This window comes from Emys orbicularis, chromosome 1 (genome assembly GCF_028017835.1).
Source record: "Emys orbicularis isolate rEmyOrb1 chromosome 1, rEmyOrb1.hap1, whole genome shotgun sequence".
Lineage (NCBI taxonomy): Eukaryota > Metazoa > Chordata > Testudines > Emydidae > Emys > Emys orbicularis.
The window spans coordinates 74,271,651-74,299,316 of NC_088683.1; the positions used below are offsets into that span (position 1 = coordinate 74,271,651).

At 43.6% G+C, this 27,666-nt stretch overlaps 1 protein-coding gene across 1 annotated transcript; it reads right to left on the bottom strand.

The window, feature by feature from the left end:
• Positions 1–314: 314 nt before the first annotated feature.
• E2F7 (E2F transcription factor 7) lies at positions 315–26,392 on the bottom strand. The gene is made up of 12 exons (XM_065403215.1): positions 26,300–26,392; positions 21,941–22,219; positions 17,417–17,585; positions 13,981–14,268; positions 12,966–13,124; positions 11,923–12,067; positions 10,040–10,224; positions 9,464–9,536; positions 6,824–7,364; positions 5,537–5,810; positions 2,560–2,984; positions 315–491 (listed from the first exon to the last, which is right to left on the bottom strand). Exons 1-12 carry the CDS (start codon positions 26,390–26,392, stop codon positions 315–317), a joined length of 2,808 nt encoding a protein of 935 aa, XP_065259287.1.
• Positions 26,393–27,666: the final 1,274 nt, after the last annotated feature.

A 27,666-nucleotide genomic window follows, 5' to 3' on the forward strand; every position in this document is an offset into this window, starting at 1 on the left:
CTTTGCATCTCCTCACAGCAATATGATATTTTTCAAATTAAAACCATAAATGCAATTTGATGCTCACATTGCTGCACTGTACACAAAGTTTGAATCCTAACTAGTATTACATGAGCAATTAATAAAGATATTTCAGTGATAGGGATGATTCATGAAAGAGAAAGTTAAAAGAACTAGTGGGCAAATACACAACAGGGAAGTGTGCCAATAGGGATGACATTTTAACATGCTCCTCTTGTTATACGATAGCTGTTTCTTTTGTAACAACTATGAAGTCATATTACAATATGACCACACCTTTGCAATGAGTTGGATTAGTCACTGCCACTACTTGAGATTTCTAGTCTTCTCTGAACAGAACTGGCATTTCTGGTCTGGTTGCCTTCATTTTTCTTCCATGCAATAGGATCTCCAAGGCTGCCAGGAGTTTTGAAAAATGCCTCGTGATGTGTAGGACGAATGCTCTTCGGAGTAAGTGGGGTTGATGATGGCTAGTTATAAAAATGAAACAAAGCAACTCAGAAATGTCTTATCCAAAAGTGAGAACACACACAATTCGTTAGACATACGGATAGTTTTCAAACCAGGTGTCTAAAATTAGGCTCCTAAATCCATATTTACACAACTGAAAAATCAGACAAATTCAGTAAAGTGCCTCCCTACCAGGTGCCCAATATGGATTTTAGGTGCCTAGTGCTAGTCATCCGGTTTGAAAACTTTAGCGAGAGCTTTATAACACAATCACTTTCCTTGGATATGCAACCTATCACTCTTTTTAGTGGTTATATTGTGACTGATTTTTTAATTCTCTGTTACCACATTTTTCATAAGTTCGCAAACATCCACAAATACAACTTATTTTAATGGCTCGGCCATTCCCCAGTAGTGAAATAATAATTTTAAACAAGTAAGACTAAAGCAAAAACAAGCATAGTGGATATGAGAAGCAGGTAGTGATGTACTATAAGTAGGGCTCCATGTCTGTCATGGAGGTTGCGGAAGTCAAGGATTCCATGACTTTCTGCGACCTCCGTGACTTCTACAGCGGTCAGTGTGGCTGACCCCAGGGCTGCCCAAGCAGCTGGCTCTGGAGCCGGTGTTCAGGTGGCCCCACCTGCTGTGGCTGGAGTGGCCCCAGGGCCTGCCGCACTAGCCACTGCTTGGGCGGCCCTGGGCAGCTGGCCCCAGGGACCACCTGAGCAGCGGTCCCTGGGCGGCCGGAGCAGCCGCTGCTCAGCAGCCCCCAGCACTTGGTGCCCCTGGCCTCCAGGCGCTCTCCCCCCCGCCAGCAGTGGCCCCTAGCTCCTCCCCCAGTAGCACCCCCAACACCCCCACAGATTTAGTTAGGGGTATTTATATTTGGATTATTGCTTATTGCCCATAACCTGTCCATGACTTTTACTAAAAATACCTGTGACTAAATTGTAGCCTTAACTATAATGAATGCAGTTTGATCTCATTTATAGTACGAAACACAGCTGATTTCCTCCCCATTCTGAATTTGTATTTGTGATTTCTTTACCCAAGAAAAACCACAAACACTGTGCTAATTTTTTTTAAATTAAGATCTTTTCTCTATACATTGTATACAATATTTTTGCTCAGCGCTCTAATCTGACACTACCACTAGGAGGTTGTATTATTTACTGGTTACAGTAAAAGATTGGGGGTGGAGCCTGGAGGATTTATATTTCATACAACTTTTCAACCAGAGGCTCAGTCTGAGTTAAAATGAGAATCCTTCTGCACCACACTGCCCCTGCCCTATTTATTTACTTTACACAATGCAGATTTTTAGTGGTAGTGCCTATCTGTAAGGCTGTAAAAAAAATTGCTGGCTGCAATTTTATTGCAGAAAGCACAACTTTTAACACATACCGCAAATTTTTATAGTTACCACAAATTTGAGTGACCCAAATTAACGTGAACTTGTAAACTAGGTTGCAGTGTCACTCACAGACGTCATGGCGGAGGTGGAGACCAGGCCAAATTTGAGTGAATGGTATTGTAACCTGGCACATGTGGTTGCAACACCACTCATATTTTACCTGGCTGCCTCATTGTCACGCTTGCCTTTGAGAGCCAAGCAGGACACATATCATCTCTTCTGTGCTGCTGCCCTGCTTTGGAAGGTAGGCTGCATGCCTTAAACCACAACTTTAACAAAGTGTTAAACCAAACCCTTCCTGCCCTCCCCAAAACTGCCCCACAACTTTCTTACAGCCTTACCAATCAGAGCACTGGGGAAAAGCACAGACTCTGATTTCTGAGAAAGAGTAATAATTTGTTCTACTTCAATATATGGTGCTAGCAAACTTGCAGATACACATATCTGTTTAACGTTACACTTCAGCCTGGCAGGGTTTTTAAAAAAATATTTAACTGCAATGGTAGCCACTGCACCAGAGTTTGTTATCCTCTCTCTCTGAGGCAGACAGACAAACACACACACTCTGAAGCTGAGTAAATGACTCCAGAACCGATTCACTTTCATTCAGTCTCAGCCACTTGACCCCAGGATCGCACTTTTGTATAGCGTCCCTTTAATTAATTCCTCACCTGCTGTAGTTTCAGAAGGGTGACTGGAGGCCCCGTACAAACTGGGGATTCCAGTTTAACCGTGTTGCAAGATCTTCCAAGCACAGGGCTCAAATGTACAGCAGAAGGAAATGGTTGCTGTGGATCCACTGAAGGTATTTTGGAGGTCTTTGGAGTAACCATTGCTGTGGTGCCAATAAAGACGGGTGGTGTTGACGTTAGGCCCGGCATGCTGAAATTCGTGGACGCAGTATTTGGAAAAGAGCAAGCAGGAGCAGAAGAAAGTGGATTGGTGATTGCTGGAGAACAGATAAGAGGGAAGGGTGCCAAGGCTGTAGACGGCACTACCACACAGGGAACACTAAAAGATGGTAACTGGCTTGCAGACAGACCAACAGCACCAGGGGTTTGGTTTGCAGAAAACAGGAAGTTAAAACCACTTAATCCTAAACCAAAAAGAGAGAGAAGATTAAGGAATTAATGCAGTTTGCTAATTGACATTAACCATACTAAACAGTTATTCAGTAAAAGGGAGAAGCAGAAAGTGAAGTTGTTTAGGAAAAAGCAAAACATGAAGGTAACAAACTACATGCCTGAGAAAGCTGCTCAATCTCTCTACATTTGTTATACCCCCACCTTTCCTCATCTTCCTTTCAATTTTTTCTCTCTTTAGATTGCAAGCATCTGTAATGCACCAAGCACCATTTGCTATTGTATAAATAACAAAAGAACCATAAGCTGCACCCTGTATACACAAGCTTAGTACTTGTTTCCCCACTAATAGAAATAATTTGCTGAACTACTTAAAAAAAAAAAAAAAAAAATGTATACACAACTTTAAAGTAGGGCTGTCAATTAATTGCAGTTAACTCAAGCGATTAACTCAAAATAAATTAACTCGATTACAAAAATTAGCTGTTTTAATATCATTGTTAAACAATAATAGAATACCAATTTAAATTTATTATAAATATTTTGGATGTTTTTCTGTTTTCAAATATATTGATTTCAATTACAGCACAGAATACAAAGTGTACAGTGCTCACTTTATTTTATTTTTGATTACAAATATTTGCACTGTAAAAATGATAAACAAAAGAAACAGTATTTTTCAATTTACCTCATACAAGTTCTTTAGTGCAATATCTTTATTGTGAAAGTGCAACTTACAAATGCAGATTTATTTTTGTTATATAACTGCATTCAAAAATAAAACAATGTAAAAACTTTAGAGCCTGCAAGTCCACTCAGTCCTACTTCTTGTTCAGCCAATCGCTCAGACAAACAAGTTTGTTTACATTTATGGGGTGCTACCTGTAATTCCCCACCTTGTAAGGCACTTTCACAATAAAGAGATTGAACTACAGTACTTGTATGAGGTGAATTGAAATATACTATTTCTTTTGTTTATTGTTTTTACAGTGCAAATATTTGTAATAAAAATATAAAGTGAGCATTGTACACTTTGTATTCTGTGTAGTAACTAAAATCAATGTATTTGAAAATGTAGAAAATATCCAAAAATATTTAAATAAATGGTATTCTGTTATTGTTTAGCAGTATTATAAAACTGCGATTAACTGTGATTTTAAAAAAATCTCATGATTAATTTTTGTAATCGTTTGACAGCCCTACTTTAAAGAAATAACAAATTTATAAAAATCCACTTGTTAAGGGCCCAATCAAACTAACTGCAGTCAATGGAAAGACTTTCATTGTCTTCAATAGGATCTGAACTGGCCCGCAATTTATCGGATCTTCTGAACACCTTGATCAACATTTCAAAGTAAGGCCCCCAGCCTGTAAGTTGCTCCACACAGGTGAACTCCTGTATCCATGTGGAGCTCTAGTGTCTTTGACTCAGTGTCACAATGGGACCAAATTCCAAGGGAGCAACCTCTCCATTCCACAGCAGCTTATTCTCTTGCCATAAAATCCTCTTCCCTACACCCCACTCAGGTGCCTGGAAAGGGGAAATCTTGTAACTGTCTTTAGGAGAGCAACTCAACTCCCTGGACTTCAGCTGCTGCAGTGTTCTCCAGGCTGCTTAACTCACCAGCCTAGTCTTCTAGTTCTCCACACTATTGGCTACAAGCCGGACTTCAACTCTGGCTCCCTGATGCCTAGCTCCATGGACCAAAGCATACATTGTAATGCAAGTAACTACCCCTTGTGCCACCTGCAAACTGATCCTGGCAGGGCAGGGAGCCAGAAAACAAGAATTCACATGCCTGGCAACAGCAATAGGACAAATTCTTCAGCAGCAGTGCTGAAGTGTATGACATCCTGGAAAAATAGATTCCATGACTGTGGAATCCACAAAGCCCTGCTTGAGATGAGTGAGGCAGTTCACACTTGCTAGAGCTATTATTTCACCAATACATCTACACTACAAGCGCTACAGTGGTATAGCTGCAGCTACACTGCTGTAGTGTAGACACTACAGTGACAAAAGGTTTTCTGTCACTGTCATAAATCCACTCGCTAGAGAGGTGATAGCTAGGTTGACCTAGCTGTGTCTGCAGTGGGGGTTAGGTTGCCCTAACTACATCACACAGGGAAAGTTTTCACAGCCCTTAGCAATGTAGCTGGGTCAACCTAAGTTTTAGGTGTAGACCAGACATACATTCTCCTTTTCAAGGTTCCCGCTACAATCATAAGGGCTAAAACAACAACAAAAAAGGCAATATTGGTTCCGAAGAACAGGACTATTGTGATGGGTAACGTGTGTTACTATGGTAATACGGGAAGCCCTGGTTATTCATTGTAATCCATATTTAGGTACCTAAATAAAAAAAGTGTACTGGTTTTGAGAGTTGATGAGTACAAGCAGCTCCCGTTGACTTCAGTGGGATTTGTAGGTGATCAGGTTTTCTGAAATTCAGGTCACTTTTATTTAGGTGCCTGGATTTAAGAACCTCACTTAAGATGCCTAAATGTTCAAATTTAGGCCTCATCATTTAGTCCTAATGTATCCCTGTGTATCTATAGTCCTTACCTGCAGCTGGCTGCACATAGAGATACTGTGGAAAGAAGGGCTGTTTGGTATTTTCTTGAGAGATGTGCTCTTTTCCCTGTGAGGGATCTTCAAGGTCTCTGTTCCGAGATTGCTTTTCCCGCTCCTGAGAATCTAAAGGTTTAGTTGTATCCTCTTCTGCAGCCTCGTCAGCAGCAGCAGGAGTTCCTAAGTCAAGATGAAAAGCTCCTAGATGCACATTAGAGGCACAGCTGCTTCCCAGGGGATATTCTACATCAGGTGGCTCAAAAGGTTTCTGAGCAAAAACACAATTAGGAAGGAAGAGTCCAAATTAAAAAATAGTATATGAGCTACCATCTCTCACATGCCTTCCTTGATTGAAGAGTGAAATTCACCCTGGTGCAGAGGGCCAGCACAAGGCCTGTGCACCACTGAAGTCATGGTTTGAGGGCTCCACGGTGCACGGGCCATCTGCACAGGGCTGAATTTCACCTTAAATGCTTAGACTTATTAAATAGATGTAGTTCTCTTGCAAAAATACCCCTGGAGAGGGCTTTTTTTTTTTTTTTTAAATTTGAAGGAAAAACTGAATAAGGATTGTAGATCCCTTGTAGATGCCCCAGACAACTCAGATACAAACACTGACGTGGGGCCAGGACATGCCCCCTACTTCAGCACCTGGAGTGGACTCTGGATGTGATCCTCCTCCCTTTGCAGAAAGTGGCTCATTGGCTTTCAAGGCCCCATCCTCTCCCCACCCACTCATCCTGCTGAGAGGAGAAGTTGGACTAGGAGGACAGAGCGGGAGACGAGACAGGGAAGAGGGGAAGATGCAGATCACCTCTCCTGTGGCCATGTAGAATGAGCCATGCTGCCAGGGTGACCCCTGCTGGGACAAGAGCTGGTGTGAAGGAACAATGTCTCCTGTGGAACTGCCAGGTTTGGAGGCAGCTCCAGTGACAGGACAATGTGGAGAGGAATCCTCACAGATTTCTTCCCCTCTCGCAGGTTTTTCTGTGGCAGGGACTGATCTGGGCCATGGCTCTGTGGAACAGGTGATCTGTGCCTCATTGTGAGGCAGTCATTTTTCCACCAGAGGCACAGCACATCTCTTCCAATTAATGCTTCACCAAATGTATTTCTTCCCCCAGATTATACTTGTGCGGGAAGGTGGCATTTGTTTCTCTAAATAGGTATCTGCAGTGAATGTTCATCTGCAGAAAAGACTATTTCAAGTAATGTAAGTATCTTTCCCCTGCTCTCTGCCTTAGCAACAAAGCTGGGTATCAATTAAATGCACTTCCCTACCTTGGGTAGCACCAATGAGAGGGGGACATCACTCTGCTCCATAGTCTTCCTTTTAGCAGCTGGCTCTATGCTGGCTGCAGGTGTGGAGAGAGATGCACACTTCTGGGAACTACGCTTGTGATAGTTAACAGCAAATACAGCAGCTTGTGGCTTTAGGGGTGAGGCCTGCCCCTCAGGGCTTCTGTTGCACTTTTCTCCTGTAGTTGGAAGGTTCTCCCTCGACAGACTTTCCTGAGGACTGCCACACAGCATGAAGAGAGACGCAGAGGGGAGGTAAACAAAAGGCTGGTTGGGGAGCAGAGCAGTTTTCCCATTCTCTGTTTTGGACGAGACCAAAGTGGGAGTCTGCAAAACTTGGCCATTCATACCATTTGGCAGGGAGAGGTGCGACATGTCTGAGTGAGCAACAGGAAACACTGGGTGAGGTAAGGGGTTAAGGCAAAAATCAGAGTCCCCAGGATCCGGAAGAACAGAGAAAGGAGAGATTATAGCTGGGCTCCTCGATGAATTTAAGATTGTTTCAGTGGCACAAATTTTATTCCTAAAAGAGGTAAGGAAAAGAGAAAAAAAAAAAGTGTTTAGTTCAGAATGACATCCCCATTAACCACCCTTAAAATAAAACAGTGAGGATCTCTGGGGTTATGTGTGGAGACTACCTGATAGAGTGCAGTAATTATCAAACACTTTATCAGTCACTTACATATCATGTCAAACCACAGAGAAGCTGACTCACAGATTCTTTTGCTGTACTACCATTCAGTTCTTTCAATAAGTGCTAGCAGGGAGATACAACATGCGCCCACACATTAAGGGCTCCATGTTATTCTCACCTACGTTAGCAGAGGGTGTTTGGAATTTGGCAGTGGAGCAGAACAGCTCTGCAGCATGCTTACCCCTTTCTTCCACAGAAGCTTCTCCGTGGGGTTTAATCCCCACCCTTTTAGATGGGGAGAAAACAGTTGCTCTCATTAGCATATTCTGGCTCCAAATTAATGAGTAAAGTCAGTATTAACTTGTGTGGAGAGTTGGTTAAAAACCCTAAAAGATTCATCGTTTTGTTAGAAATATTTTGTTTCATTTTAGTGGGAAGAATCCCACTATTTCTTAGCTATTAAAAACTTTTTAAAGGGGAGAGGAAGAATTATTTCTTCACAATTGCAAGATGGAAATTCTATTTTTTGCTTCAAAATTCTGATTGAAACATTTTTTGTCAAAAATTTCAACCAGCTCAGGCTGCACTTCCACAAGTCCAAAACCCCCGTAAAGGTTCTGGATTCAGCAGCCAGTGTGTGCATGGGCTATTTTTAAGAACCAGGCTGCCATAGGGCTGGGAACCAGCCCAGAGGTACTGGGGCCCAAAGTCACAGTAGAAGTTAGGTGGCTAAATACCTTTGTGACTCTGGGCCTGGGCCTGCCAGTGGATGACCCAGGTCTATTGGTAGCTCATCTGAGACTGGTTAAGGGAACTGAACCCTCACAACCCTGACAAAAGAATGAAGAATGAGTAGAAATTCAGTTTTCTTGCCCCATTGGGGTGGAAAAAGCTCATGGTTAAGGCTATGATTTAGTCACAGTCCGTGACCTGTCCATGACTTATACTATAAATCTTGGTTTGGGGGGGGAGGGGGCTGCTGCAGGGATGGGGGCACTCCAGGCCAACCCACCAGCTACCGGGGGCTGCTGAGCAGCGGCTGCTCCGGCTGCCCCTGGGACCGTTGCTGTGGGAGGGCCGGGGAGCCGCTGCTCAAGGGGGGGGGGGGAGCACTGCTTGAAAGGGGGGGCGGGGCCAGCAGCAACAGCTGCAGAGGGCTGCCCCGGGACCGTTGCTGGGGGCCACCGAGCAGCGGCTGCTCTAGCCGCCCCCAGCACCGTTGCTCAGGCAGTCCCCAGGGCCAGCCACACTGGCTGCTGGCTTGGGCAGTCCCCGGGGCCAGATGCCCGGGGCTGCCCGAGTAATGACTGTTGCGGTTGGCTGCGGGGCCACCCGAGCGGCTGGCCCTGGGGTTAGCCACACTGGCTGCTGCAGAAGTCGCAGATGTCATGGAAAGTCACAGATTCTGTGACTTCTGCAATCTCCGTGACAGACACGGAGCCCTACTCATGGTAGGGGAGCTTGTAGCCCTAAGCTTCCAATAAATATATCGTATGAAAATTTCAAAACACTCCAGGGAATTTATACATATATAGTCCATTAATTGTATAGGAAGATTTGCCTAAATCCCCTATGCTGCTTTGAAAATCTCAATAGCTGTTTTATTTCTCTGTTAAAATGTGATGGAGGGATAGCTCAGTGGTTTGAGTATTGGCCTGCTAAGCCCGGGGTTGTGAGTTCAATCCTTGAGGGGGCCATTTAGGGATCTGGGGCAAAAATCTGTCTGGGGATTGGTCCTGCTTTGAGCAGGGGGTTGGACTAGATGACCTCTTGAGGTCCTTTCCAACCCTGATATTCTATGATGCATGTTGGTGTGAATCTTTTACATGCACATGGGAGAACAAAAGTCATCCTGAAAGCCAATTTCTATCCTCTAATGGAAGTCACTGGAAATTATAGATCTCCATCCCAAGTACAGAATTTGACCTTAAATTAAAATGCACAGGGCAGGGAACTGAGCAGACTGCAAATTTTAAGACCCAACTTACTTTGTATCCTTTTCCATCTTCTGTCTGCAGACAGCTGCTAGATTTATCATTTTGGAGCAGTATTCATCTGAACCTACAATGCAAGCTGAAAGAACAATGGGACACTGAATTAATTACATAGATTTACTAAGCACATTTTCATATTGGTAATACAAAGAGTGGAATGCAGTTTTTCCTACCACGGCATGTTTTTATAACATTCACTATTCAGTTTGAGCAGCACCTCCAAGGAGCTGAGCACCCTCAATTCCACGCAAGAAGCACTCAGCACCGTGCAGGCTTCAGACGATTGACAGGGAATTCTGGAAGGACCTGTAATTGCTTTATAACTTTACAATTCTAAAGTGTGAAAGTGCTATAAACTGGATTGTTACAGTAAACTCCATTTTACCAGGAACCAGACAATAAAAATCTGTTCTCTTTCTATTTAAAGAATCTTAATCTGTCTGTGCCATACTTCCAGTGTGTAGAGAACAGAAAATTTACTGAAAAATAAGAGCACTGCTCCAAGGCTGAAAGTGACTGCTAGTGGCAGACACAATGGGTTAGGAAAGAGCAACAATTCTTGGTAGTTACCTTGCCTCTCCCTATGTGGGCTGTTGGGTTCAGAGCTGACCTTCCTTTTGATCCCTTCAGAAGGATGAACAGTGTTAAATGAAGCATGCCGTGCGAGCCTCTGTTTTCCATTAGCACAGGTTTGATGTTGGACACACGCCCCTCGTTTCAGTTCTGGTAAAGCAGCAGATGTTGGAACATCAGTTCTTGGATCATCTAAAGGAATTGGTTTTTGTAAAGTTATCACCTGAAGGACACCTGTTGTCATGGTAGCTTCTGCCACGTCGTGGAGCTTTGCTACGGACACAGCAGAAGAAAACCCCTTTAAACCCTACACTATTCTAACACCACAAAACTATGTCAGAACTAGTGGACAAGATAAGGTCCCCCCTACCCACTCCAGGGCTGTATATAGCTCAAGATCCTGGGCTACATCTAAGCTCTACTTGGAGCAGCTGTGGGGAGAAAAATGGGAAGATGGGGCAAAGTATCATTAACATTAACCCTTACTTCTCCTTTATCCTAGGATTGGCCAGTCCTAAAATAAAGCAGCATAAGGGCTCTACTTTGGGAGCCAAGGATCGCCAGGATGTAGGCACACCATGGCCATGCCCTTTATCTCCTGAAACAAACTCCCCATGTCGGGGGACAGGAGGCAGAGGAGCAGCTCTGCACCACCCAGGGGATTCCCCACGTAGGGGGAATAGTCAGCTGCCTGTTTCAGGCCTATTTATTGACCCTTTGCAGCACAAAGGAGGCCACTGGATGGGCCAGAATGTGGCCCCAAGGAACTGATTTTCCATTGCCTTGCACCTTAAACTAGTGTAACATGCAAAAACAAAACATACAAAAAAACCCAAACGTATCCATAAATATCTCCAATCTCTCCCCTTTCCCTTACATTCTGGCAGCGATTTTAAAGGCTGCCTAGATAGGTGACCTACATTAGGAAATTCAGACACTACACGTTTATGGGTACAGAAGGTAATGAATTCTGACTCACTCTTCAACTAGAAAACAACCATGTAAAATTTGGGAAAGAGCAGGGTAGTTTAAAAAAATTTTTTTGTGTGTGATCGTTTTGAAGAAAAAAAAATGGATTTAAATAAAAAAAAATACAATTTTTTATTTAAATTGGATTTTGTTATTTAAATTATAAGTTTTTCTTTTTAAAAATAAACCAGTTTAAAAAGAAATCTGCTATTAATACAAAATATGTTAAGGCCTAAACTTATAATCTCTTAAATAAAAAAATAAAATATGCTGAATCCATGAGCCTCTATCAAAAAAACCCCATGAAAGGCGGCTTTTCTATATAAAGAAATAACTTGTTTTTCCCTGATTAACTTTTGAGGTCTGGCTTTATAAATTTGGCACACTAAGTCATGTACTGTATTAAGGGCTTATTTTGTTTAATAAAAATAAATGTTATATGCGGTTGTGTGTTTAATTAAATTCCAGTTACCATCATAATGCAGCTCGACACAAATCATGAGCACAAAGTTAATTATGTAGTAAATAAGCAATATATCATTCACCATTTTCTAACATACTAAAAATGTACAATTAATTAATAAGAATCTGACAACATTAAGCTATATAATTGTTTTTATAAATGTATATAGTTATTGTGTACCCTCCTAGGTAGCAAAAAAAAAAAAAAAGTTCAAAATCGAATGTAAAGGCTCTATTTAGTTGTAAATCAACATATTTTAATGGTTATATTAACCAGTGAGAATGTACCTTTCTTTAGAAAATAGCTGAAGTACAAAGGAAGAGTTATTAAAATTGATGATTTAAATCACTAAGTGGAAAGCCTCAGTTTAAATCAATCCACCCGGGAAGAAAGTTCCAGAAAAATACACAAACAGACAACCCTCCCCCTCCCAACCGCCAAACACCACAAATTACCACTATTTCCACTGAATTCCACAGGCCCAATCCATTTGAAGGCTGGTTTGCGACCCCTTTCTTCTGTGACATGCACTTTCTTTATGAGCCCTAAGCTGGTCAGAACGTTGGCGATATCATACAGTCTTCGTACCTTTGCTGAAAGGTAAACAAAAGTGTAAAGAAATATACTGTAATTATGCCTGTACAACAGTGGTCCCCAAACTGCGGGGCACATGCCCCTAGGGGGCCTGGAGGAATATTTTTTTGGGGGGGGGACGAGTGGGGCCCAAGTCAGCCCCCACGGGAGGCAGGGAGGGAACATCACCCAGCCCCACTCTGTCCTCAGCCACAGCTCTGGCCCCCAGCTCCCAGGCTCCTCTCCCGGCCGTGGCTTCCAGTCCCAGCCCTCTCCACGGATCCGCTCCCGGCCACAGCTCCATTCCCGGCCATGGCCTCTGGCCCCTCGCTCCCGGGGGGAGCGGGGCAGGTAGGTTCAATTATGGGTAAGGAGGGGGCACAACAGAAAAAGTTTGGGGACCGCTGCTGTACAAGCTAATGAATTTCTGCCATAATGCCACAGTAACTTTTGGGAATAGGTTAAAAGGAAGTATGTCAGTTTATGCACAAGTCACTTTGGAAAAGCATCCTCTCTTCCTTCTGTCCAATGAATGCATTCCCCAGCAGGAGCAGAATTGCTTGATAAAAATATTTCATCCCATCCTGAACTCAGCAGCAGCATAGGAGAAAACTCATATCAATCCATTTTTTGTTTTTATAATCCCTACAACTCCGATGAATTGAATGATGATGTAGCTGGATGACAACACCCATAAAATACAAGTTGTGCAGCTGAATGCTTCTTCTCCCCCCCACTAGTATATCTGAATATTTAGGGCAGGGGTATTTTTTATGATTATAGTTAAAAAACCCTTAATCACAGATGATTCTATCCATGCTGTCTGAGATTGAAAAAAATCTCAGATGTCAATCTGAATGTGCCTCCATTTTCCCTGCTGACTGGATGATTAATCCATTTCTTAACAATGATACTCACTTTTAAACTTGCTGTGATCTGCTGCATCCTGGCTTTCTTCTATCAGTATTTTTGCTGCTATGTCAAGAGTGACTATCTTGGTTTTGGAGACAAGGAACAGCATGACGAACTTTTGGCTCATAATCCGTAATGACTTGTCCTTTCTGCTGTTTGCAGATGCTGCGTTACAAACAAAATGAGAGTCTTTTAGCATGTCATCTATCAAAGACAAGAAAGCATTAAGAAGGTTTCTCATGCACAACAAGGGTAAAGTTCCTTGTTGGAAAACATAAATCTTTTTATAGGTAGCAAATAATTATGTAAGGCAGATGACAACAGCATTTTAGTCGTCTTCAAAAGGTAATAAAAATTAAAGTGTAAAAAATTGGTTTTAAATGTTACGGAGTCTGGGCCTGATTCCCTGCTCCATTACAGTATAACTGTTGAGTGCCATGGAGTTTATACCAACATTTGACCAGTGTAACAGAGTGGAAGTTCTGGCCCTCTGTTATAGGTGAGGACAAAGCACCATTTACCAGTCAGAAGGGGAGCGGGGGAAAGAGAGAAACAAAATGTTTGACAAAGTCCTTCACAAAAGGCTGTTATGGAAACTAGAGAGACAAGGTGGGTGAGGTAATATCTTTTATTGGACCAACTTCTGTTGGTGAGAGAAACAAGCTTTCAAGCTTACACAGAACTCTTCTTCAGGTCTTGGAAACTTACTCAGAGTGTCACGGCTACAAACAAGGTGGAACAGATTGTTTAGCATAACTAGTTAATACGTGTTTCAAGGGACCTGTCATGGACAGGCCACTGAGTGAGAGGGAAAAGTCTGGAATTGCTGCCATCTGTGCTGTACCTGCACTGTGAATAAAAAGAGGAGCCTTATCTCTAAAGTGGTGAATTCAGCACCTTTCACAAGCAATATCGTGCATTTTACATTTAAAAAAAATAAATCAATTAAATAAGAAAAAAGCCACACTGTATGTTGAACACTATGACTGCATCTGTACACTTCGACCATTAGTCAGCTTACCAGAGGGGCAATCTGCCTCCGAAAAGTCAAGTAACTGTCTGTCTTGGGAATCCGGAAAGGTCTCCTTTTTACAGTCTCCAAATTTATACTCAAGGTCCTGCTCTTTATGCTGGAAGTAAGCCATCTGTTCTTCGTACTTCTGGAGCTCTCCTATTTCCTGAAGATTTTTCAGAGTTTGACTCAGGCTGTGTCGTCCGTGCCAACAGTACTGATTCTTGGCCACACGGCTAACGAGGTGCAACGATTCCAGAACATTCACTATGTCATAGATGCGCCTACGCTCAACTCCTGTTTTAAGGAAGAAAGAGACTTAAAAGCATGCCCATTTTTAAACATGCTTCTACTCTCTCCTCCTTTTTGTATAATCGCGCACTGAACAAGATCTACTCACAGCAAGTTCCCTCTTTCATCATTTCCCTGGGTAAGTCACAGAGTTTGCTCCTACTAAAATCAATGGGAGTATAGCCACTGGGCCTGATTTTCCATTGCCTTGCACTTGTGTAGTACTGTGTAAATTACAGGCACCAACAAATACGTCACAATGTGTACAGCAATGGAGAACTGGACCTACAGTCTTCAATGGGAGCAAGAGCTGGACTTTAATCTCTGACCTCATCTACACATAGGGTGACCAGATGTCCTGATTTTATAGGGACAGTCCCGATTTTGGGGTCTTTTTCTTATATAGGCTCCTATTACCCCCCACCCCCGTCCTGATTTTTCACATTTGCTGTCTGGTCACCCTATCTACACAAAGGAAAATTTTCAAAAATTCCCCATAGGTACCCACTCTAGTTCAGCTCTACTAGTGTTAGCAGTGTTTGGAGCCTGAACACAACCAGGCCAATGCCTGCAGTCACCATTTTAAACAGTCATCTAACCCCACTAAGAACTGGTCTAAATGACAAAGTGCTGGCAACAGCTGTCTGCCTTAGGGCTCACAGTATTGCTACCAGCAGTGGAGCGGAACAAGCACTAGTATGGTGAGAAGTTTTGAAAGATTTCTCTAATGTTTACCCATCTGTAAAATATAGATAATAATGTGGGTACTGGGACTTTCCAATTTGTTAGTGTTTTAAAGTGCATGGAGATTTTTTGAGTGAAATGTGCTACTAAAGTACTGAGTGCTATACATACATAGACATATTTTACAAGACTAGTTCCTTTGAGCACCAGCATCATAAACCCTCTCCTACATGATTCGCTGCATAAAACTCCAGTGCTTGCCAGCATACTGGTGATATGTTGATGGGAAAGGAGATGATGTCACATTGTCAAGATATTTGTACAATTATTCCCAGCCCCACATTGCCCCCAAACACAGGCACTGGAGCCCAAAAACAAATAAGATCAAGATATATATTTTTAGCAAAGTGCACCATTGTCACCCTCCCTCCCATCCCAATCCTCAGTATTCTGCCAATAGGTTAAGAAGCTGTTCAGGAGAAACAAGATTAAGTTGCTAGAGTCAGTGAGAATCTATGCACCCTGTAATGTATTGAGATAATTTTAGTCTCCATCTGCAGTCTGATCCTGCATTTCTTAAAATTCCTATGGTCTTCAGTGGGAATTTTGGGTGAACAAGGAATGCAGGATCAGATCCCCCACAATAAGATTTATTTAGCAGGAATGTTGCAGTGATATTAGATATTAGCTGAAGAATTTGTAGATAAACAGGAAGGGCGTGGACAGACATCTAAGCTAAAACCTGTAGGCTTGACTCATACACTTCTATCACAAGGAGAGATAGGCACTTTAACCCTGGGAGAGGGGAGATGGTGTTTGCACCTCTGTCTTCTCTCATGGGTGCAACCAGAGAAGTGCAGCTTTAATCTGTGGCCAGAGAACTATTGGGAACCCTATTAATGAAGGCTGCCCAGGTACCATAGGCCCTGAGCAGAGCCTGGGAAGCACTGTGTACTGCTGTGATTCGTAAATGGATTTTTCCTAGCCAGGAGCTGTGTGAATACAGCCTTATCTATTGATGGCAAAATCTACATTCAAGCTATTATTTGCTACACAAAGATCAGCAGTGGTATAGGAAATGAAAACCAAAGGGGAAAACAAACCACTATTTTTAAATAAGACACAAACTCTACTAGTACATTTAAACAAACTCCTTTCTTTTAAGTCACCAATGAAATATTCCTCAAAAGGAAAAAAAAAAACAAGTAATTTCATTTCCAGTTAGCAATGAAGGACTACATGTGTTCAGCTTCATGAGGGCAGAGCGCTGGGATTTCATATTAAATGGGGATAACTCTAATACTTAAAACAATTAATTTAAAAAAAAATTCTTAAAAAATGATTACCATAGAAATCAGTCCTTATCTATTATTTATTCTTTTCTGCATTCTTTTCTGTTTCGCTAAGTCAATTTTGGGCACCTCAGAAAGTACTTTAGGAGCTGTCTCACCAGAGCCACATAGGGAGGAAATCCCATCTCTGTTCCCTCTCCATCCTCCTTTTCAAAATATAAAAACTGCACTGAATTTTCTGCAAGTTCTTATCTAATTTCCTATCTCTTTCCTATGAAATAAATCTGAATTATTTTTCTCAGATGCAATACTTTGCATTTATTCAGGCTGAGTTATTTTTGTTATCTCTATTATCTATAGTCTCTCTGGGTCCCTTTGTATTATTTTTTTGTCCTGGATGAGGTTCACAACAGCTCCCAATTAAGTCTGACTTGTAAGTTTAGTTAACATGCAGTTTACTACTTGCAGATAACTAAAGAGGATGTTAAAGACGACCAAAGCTAACATTGGTGTGGTCCCTGAACCACACCACTAGATGCCTCCCCCCAGTTCAACACATTGCTTTTTATCATTCCCCTTTTTGCAGTCCTTCTGTCATTTTTCAGTGTGCAAGACATTGTTCACGTCCAAGACAATTTGGCTATTTAGATTCTGGAAGCTACTGTATTGGATGATTTATTGAAATCAAGATATAAAACCTACTGATTTCCCTCATCCACCAATTTGTAGTTCTATCCAAAAATTCGCCACAGTTCTTTTGTATGATTTGTTCTTTATAAACCCTGCTGCTTATTGCTCAGACTTCAATTAGCTGGAAAATAAAAATCTAGGCATACATATTTAGCAGCACGATTAGTTCACCATGAGAGCACTCAGAGTGATTTGCAATTTTTTTTTAAATGATAGGGTTATATAATAATGTAGTGGTAGAGATCTTCTTAAGTATTAGGCACCTGCAGCTCTTGCTTAATTTAACTAGAAGGGCACATCCAGCACCTCCCAAAATAAATAAATAAATAATGATTTAAAAAAAAAAAATCAGACCTTAAATGTATTCTGCAAATTGGTCAGTACTTTTAAATGGGATCTATTTTACTTTAAGTGCCTTTATGTGGTAGACATATCTTAAAAGACTGCATTTGTCCAGTTCTTGCAGCATTTATTTCAGGCATACATACCAAGACTAGAAGCCACTTCATCCAAAGAAATGGTAGATTTTTCTGCTGACAAAGGGTAACTTGGGTAGCGAGCTAGAAACTTTTGGCATAAGAGTCCTAAGCTCTTCTGTTTTCTGCTGGGTCTCTGCTTTTCAAATTCATCCACTGTGCCATCATCTAGCATATCATACTGTTGAAAAATAAATGTTATTCCTTTATTGTAGAGCTTCAACAGGCATGACAATAGCAAAACAGGGAACATTTCAGATTCTAACATTCAAACTCAGACTACTGTTACAAAAGATAAAATACACATGCCCAAGGGCCTTCATACAGGCTTAGAATGTGATTGTCTCTCTAAGCACCTGGGTCACATGTTTTGACTCATGAACTTGTTTTATCCAAAATCCAGATACAGTGGAGATCATTATGAAAGCATTTACAAGGACATCCCATGGTGGCCAGGTGTTGGAGGACACAAAAGGTGTAACTATGTTCCCACCACCCGTAGATGATATGACCCTATTTGGAAGTAACATTCCCTTTTGAGACCATAAAAAGGAGGATTTCTGCAAACACCTTGGAGTGTCACTCACCAGAGATGTCTACCAACCACCAGAGGGCTCCTGAAAAACTTCTGCACAGAAATTCCACCATCCCTCTATTTGTGGGTATATCACTTTAAGAGCTCAGAGGCATGTGACCCTAGTTCTGGGGGATAAAATTCAGCTGTCTCAGCATTTTGGGCTGTTTAACATTTTGGCAGGCTGTTAACTGAATAAAATCCTATGGAAAAGAATGAGTAGGCCCTTGTAGTATTCCTGAAAGCTGGAGACCTCAGGTATATATAAGAAGGTATGTTTGTTACAATAGCCCCTAAACAATGAACTGACTGTAATTTTTATTTGGACTAGTAATTCTGAAGTATTGATTCTCTTGTTGGAGTGAAGTTGTGTATGTCAATTGCCTGTGAACTTTTTTACTCTTAAGACTTGCAGTATCTCAACTACCTCTTACTGCAACATGAGTAATGAATCCCCTTGCAACATACTATGCTTGGGAATAAATGCCCTTGGTTTTTAAATGGTTTGAAAACTGCAGTTTTCACCTAATGTTTTTGTAATCTATTTTCCACAGACAAGGTTTCGTTCATGAGGGTAAATTTAACAAAAGCTGACATATGGTCTATCAACTTGCTCCAAGTAACATACTGAAGAAGTTCAGAATACTTGAAGCAGTCATGTGCACAATAGCTGAATTAAACTCCATTTTAAACCAACTTTACTATTTAGTCAGTAACTACATTTTAAAATGCGTAATAATAATATTTATATGGCTTTTCAGCAGTAGCTATCAAAGTGCTTTATAAATAAGGCCCTACCAAATTCAGGATCCATACTGGTCAATTTCATGGCCAGAGGGTTTTTAAATTGGTCAATTTCATGATTTCAGATGTTTACATCTGAAATTTTATTGTGTTGTAACTGTGGGGGTCCTGACCCAAAATGTGACTGGGGGGGGGTGTAGCAGGATGGCTACCCTGCTCCTGCCTGAGGGGTTTAAAACAGCCCTGGCAGAGGGCTGGGGCAAAGGGAAAAGCTACTGGGCTGATTGGGGAAGTAGCCACAGCTGGGCCATGCCCCAATCAGGCCCCAGCTGGCCCTATATAAGAGGCTGGGAGCCTGGCAGCTCAGCAGTCTCTCTCTGCATTCAGAGCGAGAAGGGCCTGGCTGCAGGGAGCTAGACCGGGTACCTGAGTGGAGCAGGGCTGGGGAAAGGCAGAGGAGCTGGGGAGCTCCAGCCTGGATAGCCCCAGGCTGCGGCCTAGCGGAAGGCCAAGGGGTACTGGGGGTTGCAGAGGGCAGCTCAGGGCTAGGCCAAGGCAGCAGGTCCAAACCCCCCTTGCCAGTGATGAGTGGCCGATACTGCAGTCTGCCCCAGGGCGTGGGGGCTAGATGGTGACTGGCAGTGGCCTTATCCTGAGGTGAGGTGGGGATAGTGGGTGGGGGTTTCCCCAGGGAGGGGAGACCTACTGTGTGGGTACTGCCAGGGGGCAGCACCCAGAGCAAAGGGCACCGGGGTCCTGGGAGGGACACGGGGACTGAGAAGGAGAGAACGAGTTGGATCACCGGCCTGCAGAGGGCGCTCCAGAGGCTGGTGAGCTAATTCCCTGGACGACCAGCAGGAGGTGCCGCAGGAGTGAGTCCGGACCTCTACAGGGGGTGGGGGGCATCCCAAGATTACCACCCTCACTTCTGTGCTGCCTAGGCAGCAGCCTCTGAGCTTCCTGCAGTTAGAGGAGGTTCCAGGAGGTGGTGGTAGGTAGGATCTCCCCCATGCTGCTAGGAGTGCCCCAGCTGTGGCTCCTAGGTGCTAGTCCAGGCCAGTGACAGATTAATGCAGGGGCCCCTGGCCAATTTGGGGGCCTCCTGGAAAAATGGGTGCCCCAGCCCCAGAAGAAGCCCAAGGGTGGAAACCTGGACTGGTTCACTCTGAGCCCCAGCAGGAGCCCTGGGGGAAGAAGCCTCGAGTCCTGACTGCCCCGAGCTCAGGAGGGGGCGGAAGCCCCAAGCCTGGATTACCGCGGCTGGGGGAAGGGTGTGGAAGCCCCGAATCCGGGCTGCCGTAGCTGCAGTTGGCAGGAGTGGATGCCTCCAGCCCTGGCCAGAGCTGCTGGGGGAGGAAGCCTGGAGCCATAGCAGGAGCCACTGGGGGTGTGTGTGTGTGTGTGAGTCCTGAGCGGCGGGGGGTGCCCCAACCTCCAGCTGGAGCAACAGGGAGCAGAAGTCCAGAGCCTGGGCTGACTCGGGGCAGTGAGGGTGGAATCCCCCAGCCTGGGTTGCAGGGAGAAGGCCCCGAACCCAGGCTGCCCCAGCTGCAGCCAGCAGGAGTGGAAGCCCCCAGCTTCAGGAGCTGCTGGGGGAGGAAGTCATGAGCTCAGGGCTCAGAGCTGCGGCAGGAACCGGGGAGGGTCGAGGGGGTGGAGTGGGGAGAAGCCCCCAGCCCAGCTCCTGGACTGCTGCAGTGCAGAAGTGAGGATGTACCACCCTCATTTCTGTGCTGCCTCTGGAGGTAGGTCTGATCTCCCCACCAAGAGCAGCCAGGCACGGGAAGGACAACTCCTGCCCCTCTCCAGCATGGCCAGACTAGCAGCTAGGAGCCCCAGGCTACCAGCAGCAGGGGAGATCAGATTTCGTGGGGAAAGGCTGATTTCACGGTCTGTGACATGTTTTTTTTATGGATGTGAAATTGGTAGGGCCCTATTTATAAAGATGGTCAATATTATTATCCCCATTTTACAGATGGGCAGACTGAGGCACAGAGGTGAAGTGATTTGCCCAGATCACCCAGCAGGCAATGGTAGAGCTTAGAATTGAACCTAAGACTCCTCAGTCCCAGTCCAGTGCTCTATCCACTAGGCCACACTGCTTCACCAAACCTAGCAATTATTTCAGTTATCCTTTTGGAGAAGGAAACAACTAAAATTTAATGTAGCGTATTTCTGTACACACTGCTTGTTGAAAGCTAAGTTATGAGTGATCTTTCAAATAACTTTTTGTTAGTCTGCTTGCCCCAGGTCTGTCTTTCCCCCACCACTGTTCAAACAGGTTCAGTGCCATACTCTATCCTAAAGAATTATGTGAGCCTTTATGCCTATAAAATAGCATTTTCTTAGAACGAGGGCCTAGTGATTAGATTCTAGTTTCATGTTGCTGATGTTGGAACCACTGGCAAAAGGGGCATCTTATGAGCAATAACTTGGAATGGGGTGCTCGTGGTTCCTGGAGCAAGAAACAAAAGGAGGAGAGGAAGGTGCTCACTGCTGTTGGATAAAAGCTGAAATTGCTCTCCTCCTGCTCTAAGATGCTTAGAGGGTTTTTTGTTTTTGTTTTTTTTAAAAAACAGGAAAGATGGGGAGCAGAATCCCCTAGCAAAAAAACAACACAATGTAAAATCCTGCTTAATCAGGAAACCATTCAGGTGTAATTTTTGACTACCCTCATCCTGACTGTTAGATGTGGAGCTGTGTTTTGCTGAATGAGGTATAAATATGGTTTGCCAATCCAGTGTGGCTAAGGTATACAGCTTCTAAAACCATATTTATAAAAATGCCCAAGACTTGGTTAGCCTGTCTTTAAAACACTTGTACAGAAGCCAAATGAGCTATTATGCTGAATCTGTTTAACTGACTTGGCAGTTTTCCTCTCATTGTGGCTAGGCCTTAGTTTGAAAATGATATAATTAGCGAGGGAGGGGAAGTAACCATATCCAGTCTCTGAATATCTGAAGAAATACTTAGACAGTAAGCTTTTAAGATGGTGATCTTTGTCTAAAATGGCTTGCACACTGGTGTTGCTATATAAATGGTCATCTTTGAGGATGCTTTCAAATAGTGCTGCTCTCTACTCCTAGTAAAGGAGAGTGGCAGAAAGACTGAGGAAATAGTATTTTTTTTATCAAGTAATAAAATATCAATTAACTAGTCAGCCTGCAGAGAGCATTGTGTGTCAGTTATGTCCAAGCTTATTAGGTCAAGTCTCTTACCTGTACAGAATCAGGAAAAGCATCGTTCTGCTCACTGTTCTCAATTGGTCTAAAGAGCTCTTTCTTCTTTTCCCTGTCCCTCATGTCAGGGCTAGCAGCGCTAATCAGCATCTTCAGGTTAGCTGTGGGGGTCCATGGATCTGCCAGAGGTCTGTCGACAAGCTTAACAGGTGTAATTGGATTTCTTTCTGGGGTGCAGCCTTTTTGTTTTGATAAATCAATTGGTTCATTTTTCATGGGAGTCTTTGGGGTCATTCTGGATTGATCAAATATGTTTTCCTATTAAAAAGAGAGGATTGTTTAGGGTTGAAGAGAATCAACACAATCCAACAGTCAATGCCATTGTTCGTATGAAGGTAATGAGTGCCATCATGCTCTGACAGTCCCAAGGTTATATTTAGCACAGCTCTTATTAGCATCAGATGCAGCAAAGTGTATACCATACATCAGTGTACAATGCAGATAAGATACCACCATGAATTGCTTAAGATGAAGTCAATCAGTCAAACCTGTTGTCCGTCAGACTTCTATGTTCTGCCTTTTCATATAAGCCAACTGTGCCACAATTGTAAACCTACTGGTCCAAATTATGAACCCAGTTTATCCCCTGGAGCCATATGTCTTCCGGCTGAATTTGGACTGAAGCTTAAATAGTTCACTAGTTACACTGCACTTAGAAAAAACATAGCATTCTATTTTGGAATCTCCATAATGGAAAGCTCTTTTTTGGGATTTCACTTTACTCAGCCCAGATGGAACACTTCCCTAATTGAAGCAAATTGATAAAGTATCTGCTGCTCAAAACAATGAAAATATATAACTAAAGAAGTGTTAACTATAGTCAAGCAAGCTGCTGGGAAGGCGAAATCTACATATGACTTGTTCTTACCTTACTTTGAGAACAAGAATTCCCTCCTTGCCCCCAGCTACATGATCTGATGCTCATTTTTCTTATACAGGAATGAGGCTGTGACTACCCTTTTGTCCGTTCCCCCTACCACAAAAGTTGTGTTACAGACCAACTTTCAACTTACTTAGATGGATTGACTCAAGTAGGCATCAATGTCATTCCTTAATTAGTGGGGAAAAGCTGCTTTTGAGCAATAGGTACTTCCCCACTCCACTAGTTGAACAGGTTTGTCACCCTGCACTAATAGGATGGAGAGCATGAGAAAAATATGACAATATTACTTGGGTTTCCTTTTCTGCAACAGAGTATTATCAGTGGGCAACAGATCAAACACAGTTAACCTAAAGTTGATGGATCTAATCTGTTTACTGAACCTGCCAGCTACCACTGGATTTTTCTTTGTTACTGTTCTGATCACTGATTCTAGACTGACCAGTATCTAGAGAAAGCCATTGGTACTAAAGCCCTACCAAAACTTTTCTAGCCCTGAGAGATCACAAGACATCAGACATTAAATCATTCTGATTACCATTTAATAACTTCTCTCTGATGCGTTACATAGATTAAAAAAGGCAGTTTCTGGCTTTCAAATGCTATGACTCAGTTTCTCAATCTAGCAGTTTGAAATACTGGTTGCAGAAATCTCAGATGAAGTGAGAGGTAAGAGATGAAGAAAGTAAAATGATAACCAGAAATTTAGATCAGATTTCACAACTTGCTGTTCTTAGAAGCCAAGCCTTTGTACCACTGGAAAGTGTTCTTAAACTATAAGGACTAGAAATGAGACCCTGAAACAGTTACTGGTCCCTCGTCAAGCAGTGTTCTTGGTGTTTGTCCTGAACCGATCATAAATTCCTGCACCTCCGACTAGTGGTGTTTTAAAATATTTGCAAAATGAATTTTAAAAACATAACCAAGTATACACAATAGAACTTTTGGGACAGATATTGTTACAATAGTAGTCTCCTTTTCATTGTTGGTGCTGCAAGGCATTAAGTTTACAGAAAAGTGTACAAGATGAAATAGCTAGCTAAAAGGCATAAGTTTTTATATGAATTTCAGCTCAAACTATTGCTCTGTTCAATTCTCAGTGGCTTGAGAATTATAGCTAATTGATAAGGAGACACCATGGAATTTTGTTTAAACTACTGCACTAATTTATTCAATTTAATTGGAATGCAGAAACTGGATTTTAAAGTTCAAAAATTAGCCAGATGTTCCTGTTCCTAATAGAAAGCCTTCCATAGTTTGCCATCTGGGGATGAGGACAGACATCCAAAGAGTAGGAAAAGGCACTGTGCTCTGAATGTTCAGAATGATTACATAAAATATTTAATGCCCAATTGGATTATCCACAAGAATATAAAGGAAGATATTTTTATTTCAGATAAGTGTTGTGACTTAATACACTGACAAAAAGGGTTCAAGGTAGGGGCCATGGTGCTTCCTGGTATACATGTTCAGTATAGTTAATCCACTTAATATATTCTCGCAGTTTCAAATGTGGCAAGGATTCGACACTTAATCTAAAATGGAAAACCCCCCACCTTTATATAAAGCTGTTTTTCATTATGCTTGGTGCTAATGTAGTTCTAACAAAAGCAGATACCTAGAACTAGCAATCAAGTTACTTGAAAGTTATCCCACTGAGCTCCCATTAATTCACCCAGGTGTACAAACATTACACTGAGCAGCGATAAATGGCTGAAGCTGTAAATGGGTGCAAAACATACTACTACCTACCCTTGAAATCTTTATCCTCCTCACTGACTCACCTGTCCCAGTTTATCTTTTTCCCAGTCCCATATGCTCCTTGGGAGATCTTTAGATCCCGAATTTTCTGTTACCCATATGGATTCATAGTATGTGTAAAGAGGTGAAAAGACGAGATTATGGAGTGCCTCTTGCTCCAAGGAGAGAAGGTAGGTTGAAAGCACAAGGGGAATGTAGAACAGGTAGACACAATTTTGGTTATGTAGACAGGAATAAAAAAATCTTTAGAGGAATAGGAAATGGGCAAGTCTCACAGTGCTGGGTATGTTAATGTATTGGTTCATAAGAAGACCGTAGCATATAGTTGTTATTCATTTTTTGATGTGGAGATGGAAAAAACTTTATTTGGGTAGACCCTCACTAAATTGCACCAACTGGGGATCCACTGAAGATTTTTGAATTTTGCATATTAGCAAGTAAAATGAAGTGGTTATACTGAGGCATTATTCCTGTTTTGGTCATTTATTTTGACAACTGTAGCATAGTTTTATACTTGTTTTACTGGAGTATCCTTTGTAAAATTAAGTCTCAGTAGTAGGAGACCTCACTACACTGTCAGTTATTAAATCTCTGTTGAAACATGGGACGTCTGCTAGCTTTGTGCATATAATATAATGTTCCATCAGGAGTAGAGTGCCAAGGTGAAATGGTCACATTGATGCAGTGTCTTAGCTGACAATCTATTTAAAGGCTAGCTAGAGCTGTGATGCTGCTGTTGAGTCTGGATTGGCAATATTGTTGTTTGCCAATCCTGAAAGCTTTTTATAAACATGCAGACCTGTAAGATTTTAACCTTAATGCACACAACCAGTTCCCAGTGCACATATGTGTTTTCTATGCTCTATAGTAAGCCAGCAGGAAGCTTACAGAAATGCCCTCGGGAGGGGATATTTAAATGTGTACTCCTGACTAAATGGGAAGCACATCTTCAGATGCATCTGCCTCATTACTCACCTTAGACCTGTTTCAAAACTATTTTGGCTGGGCCTAAGCCTATGCTTTCTGCATCCTTTCACAACCATATGTGACTGTGTCTCAGTGTGCTCCATACACAGTTACCCAATATGGCTTCATACATAGGATTTTCTGTAATCCTTTCCCCAGATGGTGGAGGTATTGTTAATGTCCTCTTTAATTAATCCTGACTAAATTCTTGACTCCTTCCTTGAAAGGAGAAGGGGGTGGAGGGGAAATGGGCCTTTCATTAAATTTAAAAGCCAAGATGTCTCCTATTTCCCACCCCAAAATTATCAACTTGACATGTTGGCTGGGGCAACTGAGCTGGGAAGGAAGGAAACTAAAATGGCAGAGAGTGGGAAGAATATTACGATGTTATATTTTAGTCTTGGTGTTTAAGAGGGCAAACTTACTACCTTGGGCCTTATCTCAAAGGTCAGTGGGAACTAGACATAAATAGTCCTGTAAAGAATAGTTTTGTATTCTTAAATAGCCACAGACCAGTAGGTTATATTCATCTCTAACAAGTACTAGTACACTTCTGTAATGTGCTAAAACCATTTTCAGAACCTACCACAGTCCATTCACCTGGGGGGGGAAAGCAAAGGTACAACACATTTTGCAACAAAATTCGAAGTCCTCAGGTGTTGGTGTTGCAGTATTTGCCATAAATCATAGTCAAGAACGCTGTTAAGTGTTATCTGTGTCCATTTACTCACCTTTTGTGCATTTTCCCCATCTTCATCTGCCAGATGGATGCTTGTATGTCTTGGGCTGATCAAGTCTTTTAGTGTTAAGCAACTTACCTCCATCTGTAAGTTATAAAGTTGCACAGGTTAAGTTTGATATTACTTCATTAAAAAACAAACAAACCTCACCGCGATTTCCAGAGGCTAATCTATAGTTTCCCTCCCATCCCCAAAAGGTGACCTTGGCAGCCTGCAGCTGCCCTCCTGTGACCGTCACAAACTCTCAGCGTTAGCCCCGGGGAATCAGCCTTTCCGTCAGATATGCTGCAAAATCAACCCCGTGGGACACGGCTGCAGCGGGTGGGGAGGGAAGGCGGCTGAGCGAGCTACCCCAGCTCGGTGGGAGCCGGCGGCGACTGAGTCAGCAGCGCTCAAGGGTCTCCTGCGGGGCAGTTAGTTTTGGCGCAAAGAACCTGGAGGAATCGCGGCTTTGAATGAATGGGACAGAAGAGTGGCCGGCCAGCCCCCGGCCCGGCGGGGAGAACTCGGCGGAGCCCCGCTCCCCCGGTGCAGCGGGCGGGAGGAAGGGGGGCTGCCTGGCTGCCCCTGGCACTGAACCCCCAAGTCCTCAGGCACGAGAGGAGGGGAGGCTCGTACCTGCTGATGCAGTTGGATGCGCCATTCAGAGCAGCCCCCCAAGTCCGGCAGCCTGGAGCAACAGGGAGAGTGCGGGGCAAGCCTCAAGAAGTGGCTGGGGCTGGAGTGGGGGGCCGAGCCCCCTCCCCCGCGGCTCGTCAGCACTTACCTCGGGGATACAGCCCTTCCCGGCTCTCGCTCGCGGCCTCCCCCGCAGCAGCGCCACGCACTCCGGAGCAGCCGGGAGGCGGGGGGTGCATGGGGGCAGCGACGGGAGAGGAGAGCGCCCTGTGCCCAGCCGCTGCCGCCCCCCCAACGTGCCGCCGCCGCTGCTGCTGCCCGGAGATGCCACTCGGCGCTAAAGCTTCTATTCTGGCGCCCTGAGACACACTTTTAGAATCCGGCCAATCAGGGACGGCCGGCCGGGGAGCTCCCGCGGCGGGCCCCGCCAATCAGCGGCGCCGCCCGGCAGTCGGAGAGTTGGCGCTAGAGTCGGCGCGTTCTCTCTCCGGCGGCGGCCGCTTTTCGCTCCCTTCCCCGCCTCCTCCTCTGCGCCTCCCCCGCCCACCTTGGTACCTGGGATGCTGCGGGGCGGCGCAGAGGGCTGGGCCGTGGGGGGAGGCGGCCCTTTGTTAGGCATGAATGGGGCGCTCGAGCGCTGCTAGTGGGAGCCCAGGCGGGGAACAGATGGAGCCGCCGCGGAGATCACGGGGGTGGGGTGGGGGGCGCGGAGCCACTTCGCTTTCCCCCTGCCCAGCTGC